The 25,277-nt window shown below is 42.1% G+C and overlaps 1 protein-coding gene across 2 annotated transcripts in view; it reads left to right on the forward strand.

Annotated features, from left to right (window-relative positions):
• LOC138741381 (lysophospholipid acyltransferase 2-like) overlaps positions 1-25,277 on the forward strand; it is a 61,534-nt gene that overhangs the window by 1,080 nt on the left and 35,177 nt on the right. For both annotated transcript variants that reach the window (XM_069895371.1, XM_069895370.1), the window contains exons 2-3: positions 9,745-9,890; positions 23,258-23,335. In XM_069895371.1, the coding sequence (XP_069751472.1) occupies positions 9,745-9,890; positions 23,258-23,335 (224 nt within the window). The remainder of the gene's footprint in view (positions 1-9,744; positions 9,891-23,257; positions 23,336-25,277) is intronic.

Raw genomic sequence — 25,277 nt, forward strand, 5'->3', positions numbered from 1 at the left:
TTCTGATTGAGTTTGTCGTTGAGGAGTCTGCTAGTGGAGGGGTAGCAGTTGTTCCTGAACCTGTTGGTGCGAGTCTTGTGGCACCTAAACCTCTTTCCTGATGGTAGCAGTGAGAACAGAGCATGTGCTGGATGTTGTGGATCCCTGATGTTTGGTGCTGCCCTCCGACGGCAGCATTCCCTGTAGATGTTCTCGATAGTGTGGAGGGTTTTGCCTGTGCTGTCCTGGCCTGTGTCCATTGTAGCCACGCAGTGAGCGATTAACTACGCAGAGTTGAAGGTGAGTTGAACCAATTGCTTAAGAACCCTCCTTCAGCAGCCCCTGTGTCCTGCAGGGAGGAACAGGCTTAGGCTTGCCCCGCATCTGGAGCTCTTACACTCAGATCTGCTGCAGACTTGCCCGCGACTCTGTGAGCTGGTTTGCCTGTTGCATGGGTGAGCTGCCACATGATCCACCACCCCAACCCCCCCACCCCACCAAAGAACCAGGGTTAGGAGGTGAGAATTCCATGACCAACGCCTTTTTAGTCCTTTTGGATGGCCAACCTTGTCGGCTTGGAGGTGGAACAGGCACAGGGTGCTCCAGGTCGAGATGCGCTGGCTTGAGGCCGTCAATGGTGAAGGCCTTCTTATGTCCACTCACATTAAGGATCCACTTAGTTCAGTCCCAATGCACCACATTATACAGGCTCTTGTACGGCCGCTGCAGTGGACTCTGGTGCAGGCTCCTGCAAATGAAAACATAATTGCAATCCTGGAGGTCCTTGGGGACAAAGGAAGGTGTCGGGCTGTGGCATGAGGTTGGGACTGGAGCTAGTGGTAAGATAGCGTAGAGGGTAGAAGTGTGGTTCCACCCTTCCCCAGTTAGACTATTAAATGCCTGATTTTAAAAGATGTAAAAGTGATTAAAAATACTGTTTATAGACTTTGGAATAGTGGAGGTTCGAAATGGCTGCAAATGTGAAAAAATCGAAAACTCAGTTACAGAAGAAATTACCCTACAAAAGTGTCAAAGAATTGAGGCCTACCTATCAAGTTGAATCCATGGAGTCATCGACTGGAGTCCCGAAACCTCAGAGGATTCCTGCCTGGCTAAGCATTACGTCGGTGCTGCCTGCATAATCACATGATGGCGCCGGCTCAGAGATGAGTTCTGCCAGGTCCGACTCGCGCGCTTGTGAGTCTGGGCATGTGAGCGGGCCAGCCGAGCGAGGACAGACCCGCGAGCTCACGTCATTGCTTGGTGGTCCAGGAGCGCGCAGTGTAGAGTCGGAAGATGCACCTGTGCGGTCGGTGGCCCTACCGGGCATGTGCGGTGCATTGCAGGTCCGCGAACTTTTGGAGAAGGTGTGGGCTGTGGGGGAGCCCGAGTGGCGGCGGGCTGATGAGGTCGGCACTGGAAGAGGACCCATTGCTTTGGAGGAAGAAGAGAGCTCAATGTTATTAGAAATTGAAGAAATGGGGACTGAGAGTAAAGAAGGTCGGCCTCAAAGGGAGGTGATGGATCCTGGACTGGATTCAGTGTTTACAATTCTGGAAGGGATTGTGCTCCAAATGGAACATATGTCAAATATGTCAATGCAGATGACTAATCAGATGACTCAAGGATTTTTGGAAATGAAAACTATGTGTGAAGAAATAACTTTTGTGAAGCAAGATATCAATGTAGTTAAGAGTGATGTTACTAGATGTATACGATCTGTGGATACTGTACAAGATAAATTTAAAAAGATTGAGGAGGCTTTTCTTTAATGTAAGAATCAAGTGTAATGTAATAAAGAAAAAATGTAAAAAGTGGAAGATTCTTTTGTAGACTGGGGGATTCAGAAGAAGGGATTATTGAAGAAGATTGATTCATTAGAAAACCAGTCGTAGAAATAATGTTAAGATAGTAAGTCTTCTGGAAGATAAAAAAAAGGTTCAGATCTGGTGGTTTTTTAAGAAATTGATCCTAGAAGTGTTGAGCAAGGAATTCTTTCCAGATGGTCTGGAATTAGACCGAGCGCATAGAGCATTAAAAAAGAAACCGTTTCCAGGCCAATTACCACGAGCAGTTTTGATTCGCTGTTTGAAATATCAGGATAGAGAAATGATACTTCGACTGGCGGTGCAGAAAGCACGGCAAAACCAGGCTCCAATGATGGTTCAAAATAACAGGGTGTTTTTTTTAATGCAGATCTGAGTCAAGAAATTATTAGAAGATGCCGAGAATTTAATTCGGCTAAAGAAGTATTGTGGCGAAAGGGATATAAATTTGCTTTTCGTTACCAGACTGTAATGAAAGTTTTTTATGGGAATTTTCAATCTCAGTTTTTTTGAAAATGACCATGATGCATTAATTTTTGCTAATTCATTGCCAGATCTACAAGGAAATGGGCGATTCTCATCACTGTCACCTAAGAGAAGGGTCAATGGTAATGGAAATGGGAAGAATGGAAAATATGGAAAGAATGGGAAAAAAGCTGAATTGACGCAAAGTCTTTTCGCTATTGAAGATCCTGAACAATCATTGGGACTGGAATCACTGGGTTGAATGTTTCTGTTTTAGTACTTTGTGAAGTCTTATGGTGGGAGGGTGGGGGTGGTGGATGACACTGAGACCTTTATTCACCTGCCACTTGTGAACTTTACCACACACAGATTTTTAGGGAGCTAGTACTTTTTAGTAGTTTGTTTTGCATGGTGTCTTGTGAGCACCGCCGCGTGCGTCTCCTTTGTGCCACGGGCCACTGGCACAAACTCGCCTGGAACTATCTGTGGGCATCATATACAAACTTTGCCAATGACGTGGCTAAGTCTTATTTGGCAGCCATGTAGATGCCAAGAAGTACCCATGGGACCACATCCACCCAATCCAGACCTCGTAGGCACACCATCAGGGCTGACTTCAGGTGCCGGTGGAAATCCTCCACAAGACCATTGGATTGCTATGTGCAGCTGGGTCCAAAGTAGCTGTGCCAGCATTGACTATAGGCTGGACGTGAACTGCTACCACCCCCCTCCAACCCCTAACTGAGGTGATGATATGCAACCCAGCTTGCGATGAGGGCTCTGGCGTAGGTCTCCATGGATGTGTCAGTGAGCAGTATGGCTTCTGGCCACCTGATGAACCTGTTGACCATGGTGAACAGGTACCTTGTCCCCAGGAGACCAGCAGTGGACTGACAATGTCCACGTGGATATGCTCAAACCTCTTGTGCATCGACTGGAAGGGTTGAGGGGGGCCTTCACGTGCCTCTGAACTTTGGAGGTCTGGCAATGTATGCAAGTCCAGGCCTAGTGCCAGATCTGCTTGTGTAGGCCATGCCAAATGAATCTATCTGCCACCAGTCGAATGGTTGCCTGAATGGACGGGTGAGCCAAACCATGTAGTGCATCAAAAATGTGATGCCTCCAAGCACCAGGGTTGGCCAATGGACACATCACAGAGGATCTTGATGCATATTTGGCTGATGGGAATGTCCTCAAGTTGCAGGCCAGAGAATGTGGTGCAGTCGGCTGGAATTTCTTCATCCTGGTTGCTGTGCCTCAGTGAGCGCCGCGTAGTCCAAACCTGGGAACAGCAAGTGATAGAGGTGTGAAACAGTGCATTGGCCACGGTGTTGATTTTTCCAGAGATGTGCTTGATGGTGGTGGTATACTCTGAGATGTATGACAGGTGGCATTGCTGCTGTACCAACCATGGATCTGACACTTTGGCGAATACGAAGTCCGTGAAGACTGTGAACTCCCACCCCCTCCAAGAAATTCCGGACATGCCAGATGGTGAGATAGAGGCCTAGCAGCTCCCTCTCGAAGGTGCTGTATTTCAGCTTGAGGGGGTGGGGGGAGGGTCTCAGGTGCCAGGTGAAGAATGCGAGTGGTTTCCATGACCCTCAGTTAGTCTTTCCAGCACCCCACTGACTGCTGAGTTGGAAGTGTCAACCGTGAGGGCTGTGGGCACATCCACCCGTGGGTGTAACATGAGGGTGGTGTTTGCAAGGGCGTCCTTGGCTTGCTCATAAGCCGCAGCTAACTCCATGTCCCAAGTGATTTCCTTGGCCTGGCTGGACATCAGGTCGAGCAGCGGTCACATGACCCGGGCCACTGATGGTAGGAACTGGTGGTAAATGGCTGGCGATCAGGATATCACCAAGTAAATGAAGACAAAATCCAAGCCGCGCCCCACTGAGTCCAATAGCTGCTGGAACATCTGTGCCACATTCTTGAGTTCAAAAGGCATCCACAGGAACTCGAATAGGCCGAATGGGATGATGAGGGCTGTCTTCGGGACATCGCTGGGGTGGACAGGAATCTGGTCATACCTGTAGACCAGGGCAACCATGGAGAAGATGCATACCCCATGCAAATTGGCTGTAAAGTTCTGAATGTGGGGCACTTAGAAGCAGTCGGCCATGGTGGCATTGTTGAGCCTTCTTAGTCACCGCATGGTCTTCATCCTCTGTCCGACTTGGGCACCATGTGCAGCAGAGAGGGCTATCTGAGTGCCGGATGATCCCCATTTCCTCCATTTTCTTGAACTCCTCCTTGGTGAGGTGGAGTTTGTCGGACGGGAGCCTATGTGCCGGAGTGTGTAGTGGTGGCCCTTGAGTGGGAATATGGTGCTCCACATGCTGAGGGGCATCTGTGGAGAACTGTAGTGTAATAATGTACTTTGGCAAATTCAAGACCAGGTGTGGGGCAAGTAATTTGGCATTCAGTAGGCACCATCCCTTGAGGTCCACTAGGAGGCAGTGTGCCCAGAGGAAATCTGCACCCAATAAAGGCTGCGACACTGCTGACAGCGTAAATGACCAGGTGAAATAGCTGGAACCAAATTGTTGTGGGCTGGTTTTCATGCTGTATGTGTGAAGACTGCTATGGTCCTGACTTCCTGGCACGAATGTTGTAGCTGGAGGGGGGCAAAATACTAACCTCCACCCCTGTGTCTATGAGGAACCTTTGTCCGGAGTGTTCATCCCATAAGTAAAGGAGGCTATCACGCCAGCCAGCTGCCGTAGCCATTAGCGACGACTGGCCCTGGCATTTCCCAGAAAAGAACAGGGTGGACATCAACAGGTGGGCTCCTGAACCCCACTTTCAGTGATAAAAGCACTAACAGTCCAAACTGAGGTCACTCCCTGTTGTGGGCATCACCGGCTTTGTTAGTGGCATGGGGAAAACCCGGGTCTTAGGGAATGACGCAGCAACTTGGTCAATGGTGGCCCCACCATGCTGCTTGGTGTGCCACAAGATATCTGCATGGGCCGCTAGCTTGAGTGGGTCACTGAAATCGTCATTAGCGATGAGGAGGTAGATATCTTCTGGCATCTGCTCAAGAAAGACTTGTTCGAACAGTAAACGTGGCTATTGGGAGTCTGCAAGTGCCAGCATCTCGTTCATTAAGGATGATGGCACACGGTCACCTAGACCGTCTGTGTGCAGCAACCACTCTGCGCGCTCACGGCAGGAGAGGCCGAAAATACAGATCAGGAGTGCCTTAATTGATTCATACTGTCCACAACTGGTGGCTGGTGTAGGAAGTCAATGGTGTGGCCTGCTGTTTCCTGATCGAGTGAACCAATATATCATAGTATTCTGTGGCATCAGAGATGATTTGCCTGACCTGGAATTGGGCTCCAATCTGTTCAAATCAGACCTGCAGCTGCGAGGTCCAGAAATTCCGCAGTTTCAGTGAAACTGCATTCTGTCTGCTTGGGTCGGTCATCGTGGGGTCACCAATGTAGTTGCATTAGCCACCCAGGAAGCAAAAAAAATCATGCAGAATTGAAGCTGAGTTCAAATGGCACACACTTAAGAACTCTCTGCTAGCAGCCCTCACGACCTGCGGGGCGGAACTGACACCAGCCGCCAGGCTGTGGGCTTGCCCCACACCCGGAGCTCTTACAGTCAGATCTGCTGCGGACTTGCCCGTGATTCTGTGATCCAGTTCGTCAGCTGTGTGGGCGAGCCGCTACACCATTAGCTTTTGCAGGGCTTTCTGCTCAGGGGTATTGGTGTCCTATTACTAGACTGTGATGCAGCCGGTCAGCACACACCTCTGCGAATTCCTGAGGAAGTAGAGGTGCTGGTGTGCTTTTTTTTCCCCTTTGTGGGAAGTGGATTTTCCAAGGGATGGCAAAAGGAAATTGATTTATTTCCTGACCATGGACATTATTTCAGGCAGATCAAGGAGACGTCCTCATCATGGGCAAAATTGATCTTTTAACCAATATCACCAAAAATCAAATGAATTTCAATTGCAGGATCTTCTCCTGCAATAATAGGCACACAAAAAACTAGTGAATTGAGTTTATAAGTATTTCATTGCCTAAGAGAGTTATTAACATGCAATCACACTGAAAGGAGTGTTATAAATGCAAGTACACCTTTGTTATTTAGCTGTGATTTAAGTTTTAATTCAATGTTGAGTACTGCATGAGAATATTACATTTAAATGTACGTTTGTGCATGAATTTCTAATGGTACTCAAATTGTTTGATTAACTAGCTTATGAGCATATTGCCCTGTTGATTTTGTTTTCCTTAAAAAAATTGAGCTAGTCCATTTCATATTTAAATTTGGGGGCAGATTTACTTTTTTCAGCAGAATGCTTGTTCAAAAATTGAAAAGCTGGCATACTAACTGTTGGAGAATGTTTTATTTTAATTAGCCCAATGAATTGTGTAACCAGACACAGAAGAAGTCAAGTTGAACTCTTTCTGTGAGAACCTTTTGTTGCTTTCCTTCCATTTTACTGAAAGACTTGCATTCTTCTGTCGAGCTGACCGTTGCTGTCTCCCAGGCAGCTCTTGGTGGTTCATATTAAGTCTGTGGTGACACAAGCCCAGGGAAGCTTTACGGGTCATTGTAGCAGGCCCATGTACACTGGAACTGGGGTGGGGTTGTTGTGCCACATTTTGAGAGCCCGACATATTTCCTGTGTCTATGTCATTCTAATGGACATGCACCATGATTTACAGCTGCCACATTCAGGTGATGTGTTTCCACCTCAACCCACAGTGCCTGAACTGCCTTAAGTACTCCAGAGTATTCTGCGCAATGTAATGAGGTGTTGGATCAGTAGTTGGTGTGCTATGAATAGAGATAAGCTTGTGTTTATGCAGCATCTTGCATGATCCAAGGAGCTCTTGCAATACATTTCACAGCCAATAAAATACTTCTGAAATCCCTATTGTACTTTGTAGGAGACAACCATACAGAGTGCCTGCAGACAACAGTATGACCAGAAAAGCTGATGTACTAGCAAAAGAATAAATATTGACCACCACACATTTTTCTATTAACTCCTGTCCGGAAATGCCACAATCCAAAGAATGTCAGGACACATCAGGAGTGACATGTACTGAACTAGGTGCGCACATTTCTGAAATGGGACTTTGGTGTATGAAATTCTGAAGGGTGAAGATACGATCCAGTTTATAGATGGCCACTATGTTCCTGTGGCAGCAAAAAAATGGATTATAGAACTGATGGATGCTTATCATTAAAACACTCACTGACAATGTGGAATATTGTCCAAACATACACAGTTCTAAACACCAAGACAAATCCAACCCAGCTAATTTCTCTCCAGTCTATGATCAGTTACCTCCAGTAACAGATGTAATTGACTGCACTATCATTTATTCACTGACTTAATGATGTCTAGCCTGGGTTTTCCCAGGACCACACCACTCCAAACACCATCACAACCTTGGATCAAACATGAACCAAGGAGCTAAATTCCAGAGGAGAGGAGACCACAACTGTCTTTGACATTAAGGCTGCATTTAACTGAGTGTGGTATCAAGCAGTCTCAAAAGACAAGGAGAAAATGCTCAAATGGCTGGAGTCCTACCTTGCAAAAATAAAGATGGTTGTTGGTGGTTGGAGATCAATCATCCCAGCCATGAAACATCTCAGCAGGAGACCCTCAGGGAGATCATAAGCGCCATCAATTTCATTTGGACTTCTAATGACCTTCCCTCCATATTCAGCCAGATAAGGCAATGTTGGCTGATAATTGCACAATGTTCAACTCATTTCACAACACCACAGCAAATGAAGTAGTCCACTCCCCAGCCAGCAGTAAAGGTTCCATTATTGTCACGTAATACTACATTTAGAATGTAATATACATGAAATTCTTTAACGTTGTCTTCCGTAAGGAAGGCAGAGAGTTGCCACTTTGCGAAAGAAACTTCAGTTGCAGTCCAATAAACTGAATGATTACCCTATATTGATAGTCGTGTATTACTTGGCAAAAAAACTGAGTAATCCTGTCCTGTTCTTCCCTCAAATTTGGAATTATATGTCCTTGGGGTGATAGTTCAATCACTTTTGGATTCAGAAGCTTACATTTATATCGCTACTTTAATGTGGTAATATTATCTCGTGTTTCACAGAAATTTCATAAAAATTGATATCTTGACATATTAGAAGTTATTAAAACAAGTGACCACGTTGATTTGAAAGAAAACAGAGCCCTTGAGCAGGATGGCAGTACAAAGTTTTAAGGAGAATGCCGCTGCTGCCACACGTTTCATCGTACACACTCTGTTTTTGAAAATCCCACACTCATTTTTTTCCAAACCTTTCCTTAGACTGGCACCATCCTTCTTTGGTAAATTTTTTCAACATGTATGCATCCCAATTTCTGTCACTCCAGCAATGATAACTGTGTCTTCATTTGCATGAGCTTAGATATCCAGAATTCGGATTTTTAACATCACTAGCCTCTGTCTTCCTCTAGGATGCATCGTAAAATATATCTACTATATTACGTTCATGGTCCCAATAGATACATGAATCATGTATCACAGGACAACAATATTTTTCAAAAGGTTTGCTTCCTGAAAAAAATATTGGGGATTATGATAGACAAATTCAAGCTGAACACAAATATAATTTCAGATCTGCTGTATCACATAGGAAGTTGGAGGAACATTAAATTAATTTTTATTGAATTTAGCATGTTTAATTGCAACGTGATTCTAATGAATTGCACAAATTCAACTGACCTAAAAATGTTTTTCTGCTGAGTTTCATTTGTACTCAGCATCTGATGCCTCTCCTGTCAGTGTCCAAGAATAGTCAGTTAGCATTGATGGATTCCAGTTGCCCTGATACTGCTTTTCCATGTTCACAATGCTTTGGTAAAACCTTCTACCATGTTCGGCATGGACTGCACCTAGATCAGCAGGGAAGAAGTGTGAATGCAGAAGATGAATTTTCAATGATATGTACTTCATGGTTTTGTAAACTTGAAGTAGACTTAAAATATGACCAAATAAATCACAAAAATAGGTTATATCTAAAATAAATACGCAATATGTGCAGTGAACTGGGATACGCTAGAAGTGTCCTGTACTGACAACTGGTCCTGTCTCCTTGCTCCTCCCCAGGAGCCCGTATATAACTTTGGTTTCCCGCCTAAACCCTGAACCCCTCTGAAGCCTGTTCATGAATCTTACTTGTGTTGTAAGCTAATAAAAAGCATTAGTTCTCCCTCCAGTTGAGTGTGAACTTTTATCTATGCTACAATAGGAAAATTTTAAAGTGATTTTCAAGATCAGCAGCCAAAATCCATAAAATGCACCCAAAAGTATTCAGGAAGCAAAATCTTCATTGTCCAGTGAAAACATTACAAAAGGAAGCACCTTGGGATATTTTCTTATGTTAAAAACGCAATTTTTAATGCAAGTTGTTGCTACTCAGTTCTTTTTCATTTTGCAACATTACCCAGAATCTTTCTTCTCTACAGGTAAATTTTGCCATGTGCCAATTTTTTGGATTGTTTGCAGCCCTTTTATTTCGTTACTATCTGCACCCAAGCAAGACCAGCCATATCATCAGGCATGTGGTAGTCACCCTCTTGGGACTTCACTTTGCTGTCTTCTGCTTTGGCAGGTAGGTTGATCACTGTCCTTAACCAAGTTCTTCTGTTCCTAAAGGGGGTTCAATGTGATTACAAAACAAGGGTAAGAGGTTAATGATAAACAGAAAATGCTGGATGTAAACAATAATCTTTCATCATAACTGAAGAAAGATAGACATAAATAACTTTTATGATGTGGAGAAATCTGCAAGGAATATATAGGTACTTAAATTTGACTCTTTCGATAAGGACATCTTATACCCACACTAGGGCCAAGGAGATTGCAGGTGCTGGAATCTAGAACAATGGAAGAACTTAGCAGGTTCTGTGGAGGCAAAAGACGTATGTTGATTTTTTTCTTAGGTCGAGACAATACATCAGGATTGAGAATGGGAGTGATGGATGGACTTAGACTTCATGGCTAAATGCCTTCTTTGTTGTTAAAAAAAATCATGAAGTATGAGGTACAGAAGATCTTCAAAAAGGTGTAGAGATCAACTAAAACAGCCCTGGATGTGGGTTGGGGCAGAGTTGTGAATCTGGATGTATTTTGTTTTATAGCACAACAGATGAAATAGAGATTTAACAGAGGAGTTTGAGTGAATAAATTAATATGATGGAAAGCCTGGAGAAGCAAAGCTGTAAATGCTGGAATCTTGAGTAAACAATGAGCTGCTGGAGGAACTCGATGGGTCAGGCAGCATTCGAGGGTAGAAACGGTCAGTCATATCTACCATTTCTACACGTGGATGCTGCCTGACCCATTGAGTTCTTCCATCTGCTCATTCTTGGTTGATAGGGATTTAAATTTTTTTTATAAGAACAATAGGAGGCATGAAGTTATTTTTTATAATATATGAAACCTATGATCTAGATTGCATGATGGAAAAGGTGAGGGAAGGAGAATCACTGGAAACTGTCAGATGGAAATTAGAAAGGAATAATTACATAGTTCTACCAAAAACTGGCACATTGACAATAGACTGAATGGGTTCCTTATTCTGCATAATTCAAACTGCATCAAATAATTTACTTGTTTATACTTCATTCTATTTTACAAAATTATAGTAAATCAAATGGAATAATTTATTGGAAAATCTATCACACACCTATTTGCCTGTTTGCTCTTTCAAAAATATCACATCTCTGCAACATATCAAAAATATAAGCCAAGATGTGTGTTCCTATATGCATCTGCATGCATGTGTATGCAAATTTGTGTTTAATTGCCTTTACATGTATGTGTCTATATTTGGTTGTAATCACGTGCATGTGTGTGCAAATGTGCACATACATATTCAAAAGACTTAAAATTACTGCATCGCGATTAGTGAAAATTGTAGACTCTGGAAACGGACAGGTTGCTGAACATGACCAATGATCTTTTGTGCAATTTTCATTTCTGGAAATGGTATGTGAAAATGTGCAAGAAATGAATGTAAAAACAGACTAATTAAATGGAATATCTCAAAAAAAAAGTTCAAAACTGGTTATACAGATATCCTAAGACCATAGGACCAGAAATAAGATATTGAGCCCATCGAGTCTCCCTGCCATTCAATAATGAGCTGATCCATTTTCCCACTCAATCCCACTGCCCGGCCTTCTCCGCATAACCTTTGATGTCCTGGCTAAGCAAGAACCTATCAATCTCTGCTTTAAATAAACTCAATGGCCTGGCCTACACAAATGCCCGTGGCAACAAATTCCACAGATTTACCACCCTCTGGCTGAAGAAATTTCTATGCATCTCTGTCCTAAGTAGACACCCTTTAATCCTGAATTTGTGCCCTCTTGTCCTAGACTCTCCAACCATGGGAAACATTCTTTCCACATCTACTCTGTCCATACCTTTCAACATTCAAAAATTTTCAATGAGATCCCCTCTCATTCTTCTAAATTCAAACGAATACAGGCCAAATGCTCCTCATATGATAACCCTTTCATTCCTGGAATTATCCAAGTGAATCTTCTTTGAACCTTCTCCACCTCAGCACATCCTTTCTTAAAACTGCTCACAATACTCCAAATGTGGTCTCACTAGTGTCTTATAAAGCCTCAACATCACATCCCTGCTCTTATATCCACGTGTAGAAATGGTAGATATGACTGACCGTTTCTACCCTCGAATGCTGCCTGACCCATCGAGTTCCTCCAGCAGCATTGGCCTTCTTCACCACCAACTCAACTTTCAGCCTGTCCTGTGATGCACTATCAATAACTCGAAAGACTGGAGTTACAGAACAATAAGCATTTATTTACAATAAACTTGAAGGTCATCCTGTGCTGTGACCCAGGCTTTCTGGGGAGGTGTTATGGGGTTGAAGCCTTTATACAGGGCCAAGAGGAAGGAGCCACGGGTATAGTCACAGAGTGGGGTGGACCCCAATAAATGAGTGTACAGCAGTTCACCACATCCTGCGCATTGACTCCCAGGTCCCTTTGCATCTGGGTATTTTCAATTTTCTCCCCAATTAAAAAAATAATAATCTGCTCATTTATTGTTTTCAACCAAAGTGCATGACATAGTACATATCAGAGGTTTGAATCTGGAGCTTGGGTTGCCAACAGATAGTAGAGGAGTCTGGGCGGCTGCAGAGGCTGCAGGAGGACTGGAGGCAAATCCACAGACACTCAGTTAGTCTTATGGCAGACTAATGGGAATTTTGTGCAATATGACATTTTCTGTTCTATTACATGACAATAAAAGAACCTTGAATCTAAGGATGCTAAGAGACGTGCTGAGTTCCTCCAGCATTTTCTGTTTTTAATTGAATGAAATTTGGTCTGAGTGGCCCGTTTTTCCATTTCAGCTGTCAATTTGCTGTCCTGAAGCAAATGGGGATCTTGTTGGAGTTTATGTACCAATGTGATTCTCATTGAGTGGACAAGAGTAAGTCAAGTGACTTGAACAGGAAATAGCCGCTGCGGTAATTGTTTCACCACAAACATTGCTCTAACTGCAGCAGGGACTTTAAGTGGAATAAATTGTGGTGCGCAGTCGTTCAGAAAGCAGGCTCAAGACTTAAAGACTGATCAGCAGGATTTATTCCCTGCAGTCCCTGCTGCAGTTGGCTGTGCTGGCTCCGTATGAGTGACCTCGAGGGGCTGGGTGTGGCTTATATCCATGCAGATGATTGGCAGCTGACCGGGTGGGGCTTGGTCCATTCAGGTCGGCTGATTGACAGCTGGCCAGGTGTTGTCTTGTCCTCCAGTGCTCTTCCTGCAGGTACATAGGTCACCCCCTGCAGTCAGCCAGTGGTGTATCACCACACCTTCAAAAGCATTTTATGTTACCTATTTCTTCAATCTGGGTATGAGGACATTATGGAATATTTAAATATTCATTCAATATGAAAGCATTTTACCTACTCCACCCACAGAAAATTGCAGTTGACACACCCAGTATCTAAGATTGAATGCGACTTATCCTTGTCCAATTAGCAACTGTATTCCTGCTTATCAGCTGGTATTCTTGAGTGTGGAGTGGCAAATGGCCAATTCTTGAGTATATTTCTTTTGTGTACAGTAACTTGTATCACAAATAGCAACAAGAGTTAACACCAGAAAGCCATAACATTCCTTGACTAATCTAAGGCCTTTCTTAGTAGCCAGATTGTCAAAACCATTAGAATCATATAATACTACAACACAGAAACCGGCCCTTCGACTCTTCTAGCCTGCTCCTAAGTGTTATTCTGCCTCATCCCACTGACCTGCACCTGGACCATATCCCTCCATACACTTTCCATCCATGGGCCGTCCAAATTTTTCTTAAGTGCATTCTCCACTTCAGCTTGCAGCATATTCCACGCTCCCACCACTTTCTGCATGAAGTTTCCCCCTAATGCTCCCTTTAAACATTTCCCCTTTCACCCTTAACCCATATCCTCCCGTTATCTCAGAGAGAAAAGCAATTAAAATGCTAATAGTGTTTTAATTTTTAAAAAATCTGTGCACACATTTCATGTGAGCTAATTGGCCAATTAATTTGTTCTCCAAGTACTATCCAAAGATTTAGTCACTGCAGAAACTGCCTTGTGTCTGCCAGGTTTAACCTCTCCACTTTACTGAATGCAGGAGATTCTCTAGTTCCCTTGCACCCTACCAAGGAGGAGTAGAGAACTGCCCTGTGTCTGCCAGGTTTAACCTCTCCCCTTTACTGAATGGAGGAGATTCTCTAGTACCCTTGCACCCTACCAAGGAGGAGTAGAGAACTGCCCTGTGTCTGCCAGGTTTAACCTCTCCCCTTTACTGAATGGAGGAGATTCTCTAGTTCCCTTGCACCCTACCAAAGAGGAGTAGAGAAATGTGCCCAGAACTTCCACAATTTCCAACCTTTATGTATCTTCAGCTACTGAAGCTGCAATGTATCCTGTAGTCATTCTACATTGTAAGTCAACAATTCATTTACCCTTTCCACTACTACTGCATTCCCTTCTCTTGTCAAGACATTAGCAAAGGACCTGCAGAATTGTTTCACCCTCTCCTTTGTCAAACATAGAATATTAAAGCACACTACAGCCCCCTCAGCCCACAATGTTGTGGCAACCTTTGTAAACCTACTCCACAGCAATCTAATTCTTCCCTACTTCATGCCCATAGCCCTCTTCTCAATACCTTGATGCACAATTGGCCCCACTTTCCTTTTGACTGCCTTTTAACTATTGAAGTATTTAGAAAAGGCTTGATATACTTCTTCAACATTCTTCCCAAATTTGGTGCAAAACTGCAGCCAACGCCTAACCCTGAAATTGAAAGAAGTTTGATTATTTGCATTTATAACCTTATTGCACAGATAGGAACACAGGGTAAGAAATAAAAGCAGCATCCTAAATTCCTAAGAATTTTTTTTAATTTAGAGGAACCTTGACTAGGAAATTTTTTGGCATCAATCTGCTAATGCAACTCAACAGCATCGACAATCCCACGAGCAACTCCCAGGGATTTCCAGGATCTCCATAATTTGCTGTTTCATGATATTCTTGGCTCCAATGTGTTTTGGGGATTTCCCAATTCTAAATGTCCAGGATTTGTGTCCAGAACAAATGTGGGTAATCAAGACTAACAGTTGCATGGGAGAATCAGTGTTAGATGACTTACAGTCCAAGCTCCACACCAGCGTCTTGAGCAACGTCCATGCTCTTGATCTATGTGTACTATTGGAGATGTTATTGTGTGTAGGAGATAGTCCCTGGGTAGGGGAAATCCTAAAAGACATAAATTTAAGGTGAGATCAGTAAGATTGAAAAGAGACTGGGTTTGGGGTGGGCCACCTTTTCACATTGTGGGTGATGAGGAACTAGCTTTCAATGGAAGAGAAAGAGGTGGGTACATTTGTAACATTTTAAGAGACATTTAGGCAGTTACATGTATAGGAAAGGTTTGAAGGGGTAAGGGCAAATTGCAGGCAAATGGACTAGTTTGAGTCAACAGCTTGGTTGGCCTGGACAAGTTAGGCTGAAGGATCTGTTTATATACTGTAAAGCATGGGCTCTGTGACATTAAACTAAGTCCTGCGTGCTCTGCAGAAGATTGAGATGACATTCTATCAAAAAAAGCAATGCAATTTCCTTGAAATCAAGGACAAAGCTTATTCCTAAAGAATATTGCTAAATCTGAGCATTATTCTTGTCTTGGCATGCAAATGACTTCTCCTTAGATTGCATCAGTGACTGTGCTTAAAAGGGTAAAGTATTAAAGGCTATGAAAAATATTGGGAAAATGTACATGCTCATTTTGATTCTTGGATTCTTTGCCTCTCTTTTATAAATCTCTATCTTGTCTGCAGTTGATATGTTTTGGTTAGAAAATAAGATTAATATTTAGTTGAAACTTGTTGGAAAATCCTGGCAGTTTCACACTGAACTGCTAGCATTTACACTTGAGTGTTAGGAAACTCAGAAACTTAAACTGGGGAATCTTCCTGTTGAACTTGTGCCAGATTCGAACTAGAACTGGAACAACAAGCTTATTCAGTTGAACTGAGATGAACCTCTGCAAGGTAGAAAGGGAAATCACACGACCACTCACATATATTGAATTACTTCAGTTTCCTTAAATGGTTTCAATCATCTAATATACTTTGTGTGTTTTTAAATGATTTAATATTTAAAATGTTATTGTTTACTTGATTTTGAATAGTATTTGAATGTTTCCATATGTCAGGGACATTATGAAGCATTTGAAGCCTTTGACAGATTTCACAAAGGCTTTTACAGCTAGCGAAGCTTGTTCTGCTCAACCACATGAACCAATTATATTGGGCAAGACCCTGCAGTCATACTGGACCTTATTATGTAGGATTAGGCCAGTCCTTGCCAGCGTCAACAACAGCAAATCCAGAAAATCAAAGGCTCTACTTTGACAATATGTCAACAGCAAGCAAAGGTTGCCTGATCCTGACACAATTAATGACTTTAATATTGAATTGAAAGATAACAAAAAATGAAATTTTAACTTGGAAAGTAAATCAAGAAATAAAGCAGCCAAAAGACAGTTTTCTTTTATTCTGTCTTCACCTAAAATCTTTGCTATTTTCAAATGGAGTCATGGTGTTACACAGCATTGAATCAGGTCTTTGGGCAAACCAAGCTATGCTGATCAAAGACCCTTTTACATTAATCTTACTCCATTCTTACTTTATTCTCCTCACATTCCCATCAATCACTCTCAGATTCTACGGCCAGGCTACGTGCAAGGAGGAATTCATTATTGGAAGAGACCAGAGCACTTAGGGTATGGGTAGCCCACAAGATCACAGTGAAGACAGATCAAACATGTGAAGCTGGAATGATGAGGCAGAAACACTAGTAGTGAACCACTGTGTTGCTCATCGAACTGCTGTCATCTATGCTCATCTGATGCACAGTAATCCCTGCAAGGAAGCTCCTCCACCTTAAACCATTCAGAACAATCAAACAAGTTTGGCGGCACAAGTTCACGAGATATCGGAGCAGAAGCAGGCCCATTGAGTCTGCTCCGCCATTCTAATTATGAGCCGATCAAACCTCCCACTCAGCCCCACTCCTCATAATTATTGATGTCCTGACTAATTTCTGCCTTAAATGTACCCAGTGACCTTGCTTTCACAGCCACCCGTGGCAACAAGTTCTCCAAACTCACGACTCTCTGAAGTTATTTTTTGCGCATCTCTGTTTTGAATTGATGCGTTTTTATTCTGAAGTTGTGCCCTCCAATCCGAGACTACCCTAAATAGTCTTGCCTCATCTACTCTTGTCCAGACCTTTAAGCACTTGAAACGTCTCTGAGGTCCCCCTCATCCGTCAACGAGTACAGTTCAAGAGCCAACGAATGTTCCTCATATGCTAACCTGTTCATTCTAGTAAATCTCCTCTGAACCCTCTCCAACTCCAGCATGTCTTTTCTCAAATAAGGGCCCAAAATTGTGCATATACTCCAAGCGAGGTCTCACCAGTCCTTTATATAGTTTCAACATTGTATCCCTGTCCTTATATGCTATGCCTCTACAAATGGATGCCAACATTGCATTTGCCTTCTTCACCACCAACTCAACCTGGAGGTTAACCTTTAGGGGATCCTGCACGAGGAGTCCCAAGTCCTTTTGCACCTTGGAATTTTGAATTTTCTCCCCATCTAAATAATAATCTGCTCATTTATTTCTTTTACCAAAGCATGATGGTACACTTTCCAATATTGTATTTTGTGTACTCCCTCTTTGCCCATTCTCCTAATCTATCCAAGTCTCCCTGCAGCCTTTTAGTATCCTCAGAACCAACTGCCCAACCACCTATTTTGGTATCAGCTATGTAAATACTGCATGAGAGTGTGTCATGCCTCTGTGTTACACTTCTATGTGTACCTGCTGGTTTTAACATAGTCATAGATACCATAGTTGCAATGATTTTTTTTCCCCCATTGGAATAATTTTAGCTGGCATAATTGAGGGTTGGGTGCAAGTTTCTGACATCTGTCATGTTTATTGAAGGCAGACTCAACCAGCTATTCATTGGAGTCATTTGAATTATATGTTTTAATTCCTGATCTTTATCCTTCCTTACCCTTGTCAATGTTGCACTTCACCCCACCCCTCCCCACTTCAAAAGCTGCCACACACATTCAGATCCCAAAGAAATCGGCCTTGGCAAACCTTTGAGATGGGGAGGCTGTAATATTACTGCAACTTGTTTCTTTGAAATGGTTCATTGGTATTCATTCTTGGAGTACAGGAACAAATAAACAGGCTGTGTCATCATATGTCTTTAAGAAATGTACTTAATACTGGAGTCTTCCCCAATCAGCACCTCTCCCTCCTTCTCTTGCCTTCTTGCAATGTCAACCAACAGATTTTCTCTGCTAGCAGTCACGAACATTTGAATGTTCCTGAGAGCAAACCTAAGATGACAATTCATTTGAGCATCTTAATACACATACAGCCATAAGACGGAGGAGTGGAAATAGGCTATTCAGTCCATCATCTACTCCTCCATTTAATCTTGAACTGATAATTTTCCAACTCAGATTTTCCGATTCAGATTTATTGTCAGAATACATACATGACATCATATACAACCCTGAGATTCTTTTACCTGTGGGTGTGGCAGAATTGCCCCTAATCAGTAGTGCAAAAATAAACTGGACACAGTGTAAACATGTAAACAAATAAAAGAACAATAAACAGATTACCAATGTAAACAAACTGTGCAATGCAGAGAGAACAATGAAAATCAATCAATAAAGTGCACAAGTAAGAGTCCTTTAATGAGTCTCTGATTGACTTTGTTGTTGAGGAGTCTGATGGTGGAGGGGTAGTATCTGTCCCTGAACCTGGTGGTGCGAGTCTTGTGTCACCTATACCTCTTTCCTGATGGCAGCAGCGAGAACAGAGCGTGTACTGGGTGGTGTGGGTCTTTGATGATTGCTGCTGCTCTCCGACGGCAGCCTTCACTGTAGATGTTCTCAATAGTGGGGAGGGTTTTGCCTGTGATGTCCTGGGCTGCGTCCACTACCTTTTGGAGGTAGTGCCCTTTCTCTTAATCCGTCTAAGCTTTCCTGTTTCCTTATCACTACCTGCTCCTCTACCTAACTTTGTATCATCTGTAAACTTGGCCACAAAGCCATTCATTCCATATTCTAAATTATTAATATGCAACCTAAAAAGAAGCAGCCTCAACACCAGTTCTCAACTGTAAAACATTGTTGAATTAAAGTTTTGTTGGAGGTGATGGTGGTGAAGGAGGGATGATTGGAGGATTCAGCTGAAACCCCACAAAAATGTATCCAGAGATCGTCAACACCCAGATGAGAGTAATGATGTACCATCAATCTCCCTGCCCAGTATGTTTCATAAGTAGAGGAGGGATAGAACAATAGGCTGTGTAACTTATATATGTCCAGAAATGTTTCTCAATTAAGTCTCCAGAAAATTTTCTAGAAAGAATAAAGATAGGATATTTTCTCTCATTGTTTTCATGTTATTCTTGGACAATATTAGTATTGAAACCAATAGTTTCTCCCCCTTGGAAAACCATTAGAACAACTCTCATTTAACTGTACTTAAAGGGATACTGTGCATTATCTTTCTAAAAAAGGTGAGCAACACTGTTTTTAATGAAATAAACAACCAAGTATAAGTTTCATGATCTTGTACCCTTACAACATGATGAGGTATATGTTGGTGATTGGTGAGCTTGTTTCACAACACTATTCATCGCATGCTGCGAAAAAATTGGGTTATCAAGAGTCAGGCATGAGTTAGTGAATCACATTCTCAACTCTGAGTCAGAATTCATTTTAGGTCTTATTCCAGAAATCTGAGCACAAAATTTCAGCTAATACTTCCAGTAATTGTTACACAGTTGGATGGGCTATCCTTTAGATAAATCAAATTAAACTGAGGCCTTGTCCAATGAATCAGACAGATGAAAATAACCCATAAAACCATCCGACATGGAGCAGAAATAGGCTATTCAGCTCATTGAGTCTGCCCTGCAAAATATCTCGGATTCTCCTTTTAATCTTGGCCAATGTATTCTGGATCAATAGCCTACAAACAGTGTTGTTGGTTGCTTGCTGTTTGTACAAGCTTGTTAATTGACTGATGGGTTAACTATATTACAACAGAGTTTGACACAGTTGGCTTAACGGTTAGCGCAACACTGTTACAGCACCAGCGACCGGGGTTCGCTGTCTGTACAAAGTTTGTACATTCTCCCTGTCTCTGTGTGGGTTTCCTCCAGGTGCTCCAGTTTCCTCCCACCATTCAAAAAAAAGTACTGGGGTTGGATGTAATTGGGCAGAATGAGCTCATGGGCTAAAGTGACCTGTAACCATACTGTATGTCCAAATTAAATTAATATCTTCACCTCAAAAGGCCCCTCATTGACTACAAATCCCATAGACTGTCCTGAAATAATGAAAGGTGCCATATGAATGCTAATTCAATTTTCTTAGCTTTTTGGAAAATTTTTGTATGGACAACAGTCCCAGCATGAATCCAGTACTGACAGTTAGCTCTTGTCTAGTTATTTTTAGATAGTCTGAATCATTTAATTGTTAACATGAATCAGATAGATGAACATCCGCTTTGCTGAGTTTTATTTTTGTACAGCTTTTCTGGCAGATCCACTTTTATTGGTTGTGGTTTGATTCAAATAAAGCCTTGATGTGGGTGTGAGACAAACTATACCATTGACTGGAACCCCTCGATGAAGTGTGGCAGCCATGCTGAGAAACTCATTTTTAAAAATATATTCTCGGATCCCATATGGAGAATAAAAGCCTCCCACCAAAAATAAATGTACATATGATGTAACTGAAGGAGGGAAACTTTGAACTAGCTAGATTACTAGTGGGCTAAGGCTTGTGAAATATCCCAGGATGGTTCACAGGTGTGTTATTAAACAGAATTGTTTCCAAAAGAGGAAAGGAATGGTGGACAAAATCTTGCTAAAAGAAAAATGAAGAAGTCAGACCAACTAAGGGTTTGAGTTGATAAGATAGATGTCAGGTGTCAGACACGTTAACTCTCTCGCCACAGATACAACCTGAACTTCTGAGTATTTACGGCATTTTCTGCTTTTAATTCCATATTTCCAGTATGTATGCTTTTTGGATTTTCAGTCAGCTAAAAGAGCTGAGTTATTCGTTGCTTAAAGTTCAAGTTCTTTGTCACATGTACCAAGAGGCAGGCGATAGATTTTGTTTTGCAAGTAGATCAATGAGGCGTCTTATACATGGAATAACAAATAAGATGCAGAACAGAAGTGTAGAGGTTGCAGTGAGAGGACAGTAGGTACAAAGCAAATTCTGTGCAACCTGACTATTTTGAGGTTCAGTCAGGAATCTAATGACGAGAAAGAATCTGTCCTTGAATCTTGTAGTGTGTGATGTTATACTCATCACATTGTTTCCTGGCAAAAACAGGGTGAAAAGAGTGTGGCTGGGATGGGGTGTCTTTTAATAGGTTGGCTGCTTTTCTAAGGCAAAAGGAGTTAGAGAGGGAGTAGGGTGTGTGTATCTGTGTGTGCGTGTTGGCCTGAACTCCATCCACAGCCTTCTACAGTTTCTTGCACTCTTGGGCAGAGCACTTCTTGAACCAGGCAGTGATGTGCCCTTATAGGATACTTCCATTAGCGCACCTGAGAGGAGAGGGAGACATTAAAGGGGAATTTCATCATTTCAAGGCTTGGGTGACTGAGAGCCATCAAGATCAGAAGAATGAAAATTGGGAGGTCACAAGAGACCAAAATTAAGGGATAGAGCAGTGGGTTGTGAAGTTGTAGGAAGTTACAAGCTTTACAAGCAAAGATGTACTTCTGATACCAATTGCTCACAGCAGGGTGTGATGAAAAGACTGAAGGATAATGAATAGATACTGTTTTAATAATTTTGGGTAAGGGATCAATATTGATTAAGATTGTGATGTGATTTCTGACGAACAACTTCTAGTGGCCTCAGTAGGATCTTCCGGAGTTGGCATTCAAGGGCTTAATTTAATGTTACAGCCAAAGACAGTCCCTCCAGTGCAGTGTTCAATCAATAGTCCTTGATGCACCATCTTCAATGTTTCATCTTGGACCAGGTCAGATTTGGTCTACTAACTGAGAAGGAGATGTTAATTGAGCCACAGATGGTGTCTATATTAATGATGCAGTGGGCTGCACTGTGATGTGGGGAAAGCAAACCACATTCTCATCTACTCTTTCTTCTATTCCTCCTTTTATCTTGCCACTCTCGCCTTACCAATACAAATCAATATCTCCAATAGACTTTAAGACAAACCATAGGTTTGTTATTAACCTTTTGAAGAAGAACCCCAGGTTTTCAAGTAACCAGTGGGGTACCTGAAAATTCACCGTGATAATTTTCTGCAATGCAGTGCTGTGTCTACCTCTCCAATAGATAAGAAGCCCTCTGCTTCTTGTCTGCATCAAGCAGAAGTAATCTTCCAAATTATTGTCTTCATTTTATTTGAAAAACTGATAAAGATGCAAATAAAAAATCTACAAGGGTGATGCCAAAAGTGAGAGATTAAAACTATAAGGAAAAATTAAACAGGCTGGGTGCTTCTCTCGAGAAAGGAGAAGGCTAAGGGAAGACTTGATAAATGTCTTTAACACAATAGAAGGGTTTGTTCCAGTGTTGACAACGATATTTCTACATCTGGGGAGAGGGGTGTCCATTTGTAATAGACACAATAAACCAAATAAAAACAAAAAAAATAAAGAAAGATTCATGAGCCAGAATGTGGTGAGAATATGCAAATAGCGTAGACCTGAATAGTATTCTTGCATTTAAGAGGAATTTGATGTGGGTGTGAAAGGAATGAACTAGATGAAGTTGTGTGCAAGGAGGGTTGAATAAAACCAGTTCATAAGAACAGATCAACTGATTGTCCACCTTCTTCTGTGTGAGTGTAATTGGCTGCTCCTCTGCTGGGCTGTACGATGAAACAACCACTTGACCTCTCTAACTTTTTCTCCCTCCTTTTTTTTAAAAAAAACCACCTCTCTCACTTCGGTCCATCACCTTATCACCTCTTGGCCCCAGCTTCTTTCTCCATTCCCATATATAATATAACCCCTTTATGTACTTTTGTGTCGATAAAACGTTGACCAACCATTTCTGCCCATGGATGCTGCCTGACCCATAGAGATCCTCTGGCATTTTTTTTTGTTCAGAACTTGCAAATGGCAGTAACTTGGGATATTCTCGTAAGTACATTTATACATGGATGGAAATCCTCATGATTGTTGAACACATTAAAGGTGTGGGGAGGAGACTTGTATCATACATTAAAAGCAGCATTGGGCTGAATGGCTTGTTTTTGGTCGCACCTTCAGTATAATTTTCCTTCTTTGATTTTTTATTAATCAATGACCTGTATTAAATGCAATTTTATTTTTTTTAATTTTAGATATGCTATTCACTTCCTTGGAGAGGTCATTCTGTTGTACTGCGTAATGGTAACAGTACATGTCAAGAATGTTCACAAGTAAGTAAATATTAAATTTTGACTGAGGTAAATTTACATTAATATCACAAACACTAACCCTGATTTGACTGTATTTTTATTGCTAACTTATTCTTGCGCTGAATGTCCGAGGATTAGGTTCATTGAAGCTACGCCCCTGTTCAAGTGAGAGAGATTATCGCGTTCCTTATGACTTTGACACGTGCATGTCCGAAGTTGTTCCTGAAAGGAACGTTGTGCAGTTATTGTTTTGAGAGATACACCAATGTCCTCGACGAGATGCAGCAAAATACACTGGTGTGTATGGTCCAAAACACTTCTGCTATACAAGGTGGAAAATTGTGGGGAAATGTGCAGTGTTTGATTTATTGAGGAATAGATGAGTCCACCAGGTCTATTTGGAAAACGATGAGCTGGATATTAATGGTGGGATTAAATCTAAGCAAAGTGTTAAATTTCCATTTGTTTTTGTATGCAAAGCAGAATCCATGCTTTTGTCTCTTAAACTCATTTTCTTTTGGGTTTTCCTCATCAATATAGACCACCACAACCCTGTGACAGGAATGTGGTCCTCTGAGCCAGATCAATCATTGAATAAAATCACATCCAATCGTCGATCATGTTAGCTTGCTAGCTTGCTCCCAAATGCTATGATACCCCAATTTTTCAAAAATCTATTGATTTGAGCCTTTATGTGCAAGGATAGTCAGCTAGTATGGAGAGATTCTGAGCAAACAGATTTCTCTATACCCCATTTGTAAACAGCTGTTTTCTTATCCTATGTTTCTGTCCCCACTTTTCTAAACTCCAGTCTGAAGGTGTAACATCTCAGTTCTCTCATCATATCCTTCCAGAATCTTGAAGTTGCAATGTCATCTCCACTTACCCCTTTAATGTGATGGGTGACTGGCAATCCAAAATTGCTTTACTTATTATCTCTCCCTATACTTTAAGCAATTAGCGCAATGTCTTTTACAGCGCCAGCGATTGGGACCGGGGTACAAATCCCGTGCTGTCTGAAAGGAGTTGGTACGTTCTCCCCATGTCTGTGTGGGTTTTCCCCAGGGGCTCCAGTTTCCTCCCACTGTTCAAGGCATACCAGGGGTGTAGGTTAATTGGGTGTACATTGGGTGGCACAGACCCGTGGGCTGAAAAAGCCTGTTACCGTACTGCATATCTAAATTTAAATTTAAAAAAATGAATGTAAAACATTAAATTTAAATTGAATTGTCTCTCAAATCTTTTAAATTGACATCTAGTGCTTGTTTCCCATACTAACGTTGCTACATAAATCCAGGCAGCCATAATTGATGTTGATAATGATTGTTGTACAGTAAAACCCCCGTATCCGGCACCTATGGGGATTGGTGGATGCTGGATAGGTGAATTTGCCAGTTGTTTGAGATTGCGTGTTGCATGATTGGTGAACTAACTGCTAGAGAGCACCAATTTTAAACATTTGTATTATTTACCTATTTATTTTCCACATTATTTTGTTTGCCTATTGCTTGAGGCTGCCGGTTGCTTGAATTCCAGGTAACGGGGATTTTAATATAACCATATAACCATACAACAATTACAGCACGGAAACAGGCCAATTTGGCCCTTCTAGTCCGCACTGATCCAAGTACCCTCCTCTAATTCGACTTACCAGCACTCTGCCCATATCCCGCCATCCCCCTCCCATCCATATACTCATCCAACTCTTTCTTATATGACAAAATTGACCCTGCCTCCACCACCTTTCCCGGAAGCCCATTCCACACAGTAGCCACTCTCTGAGTAAAGAAGTTCCCCCTCATGTTACTCCTAAACCTTTTCCCATCAACTCTCAGCCCATGACCTCTTGTATCCATCTCTCCTACTCTCAATGAGAAAAGCCTTTCCACATCAACTCTATCTATCCCTCTCATTATCTTAAACACCTCTATCAAATCCCCTCTCACCCTTCTATGTTCCAAGG

Source organism: Narcine bancroftii, chromosome 8 (genome assembly GCF_036971445.1).
Source record: "Narcine bancroftii isolate sNarBan1 chromosome 8, sNarBan1.hap1, whole genome shotgun sequence".
Taxonomy (NCBI): Eukaryota; Metazoa; Chordata; class Chondrichthyes; order Torpediniformes; family Narcinidae; genus Narcine; species Narcine bancroftii.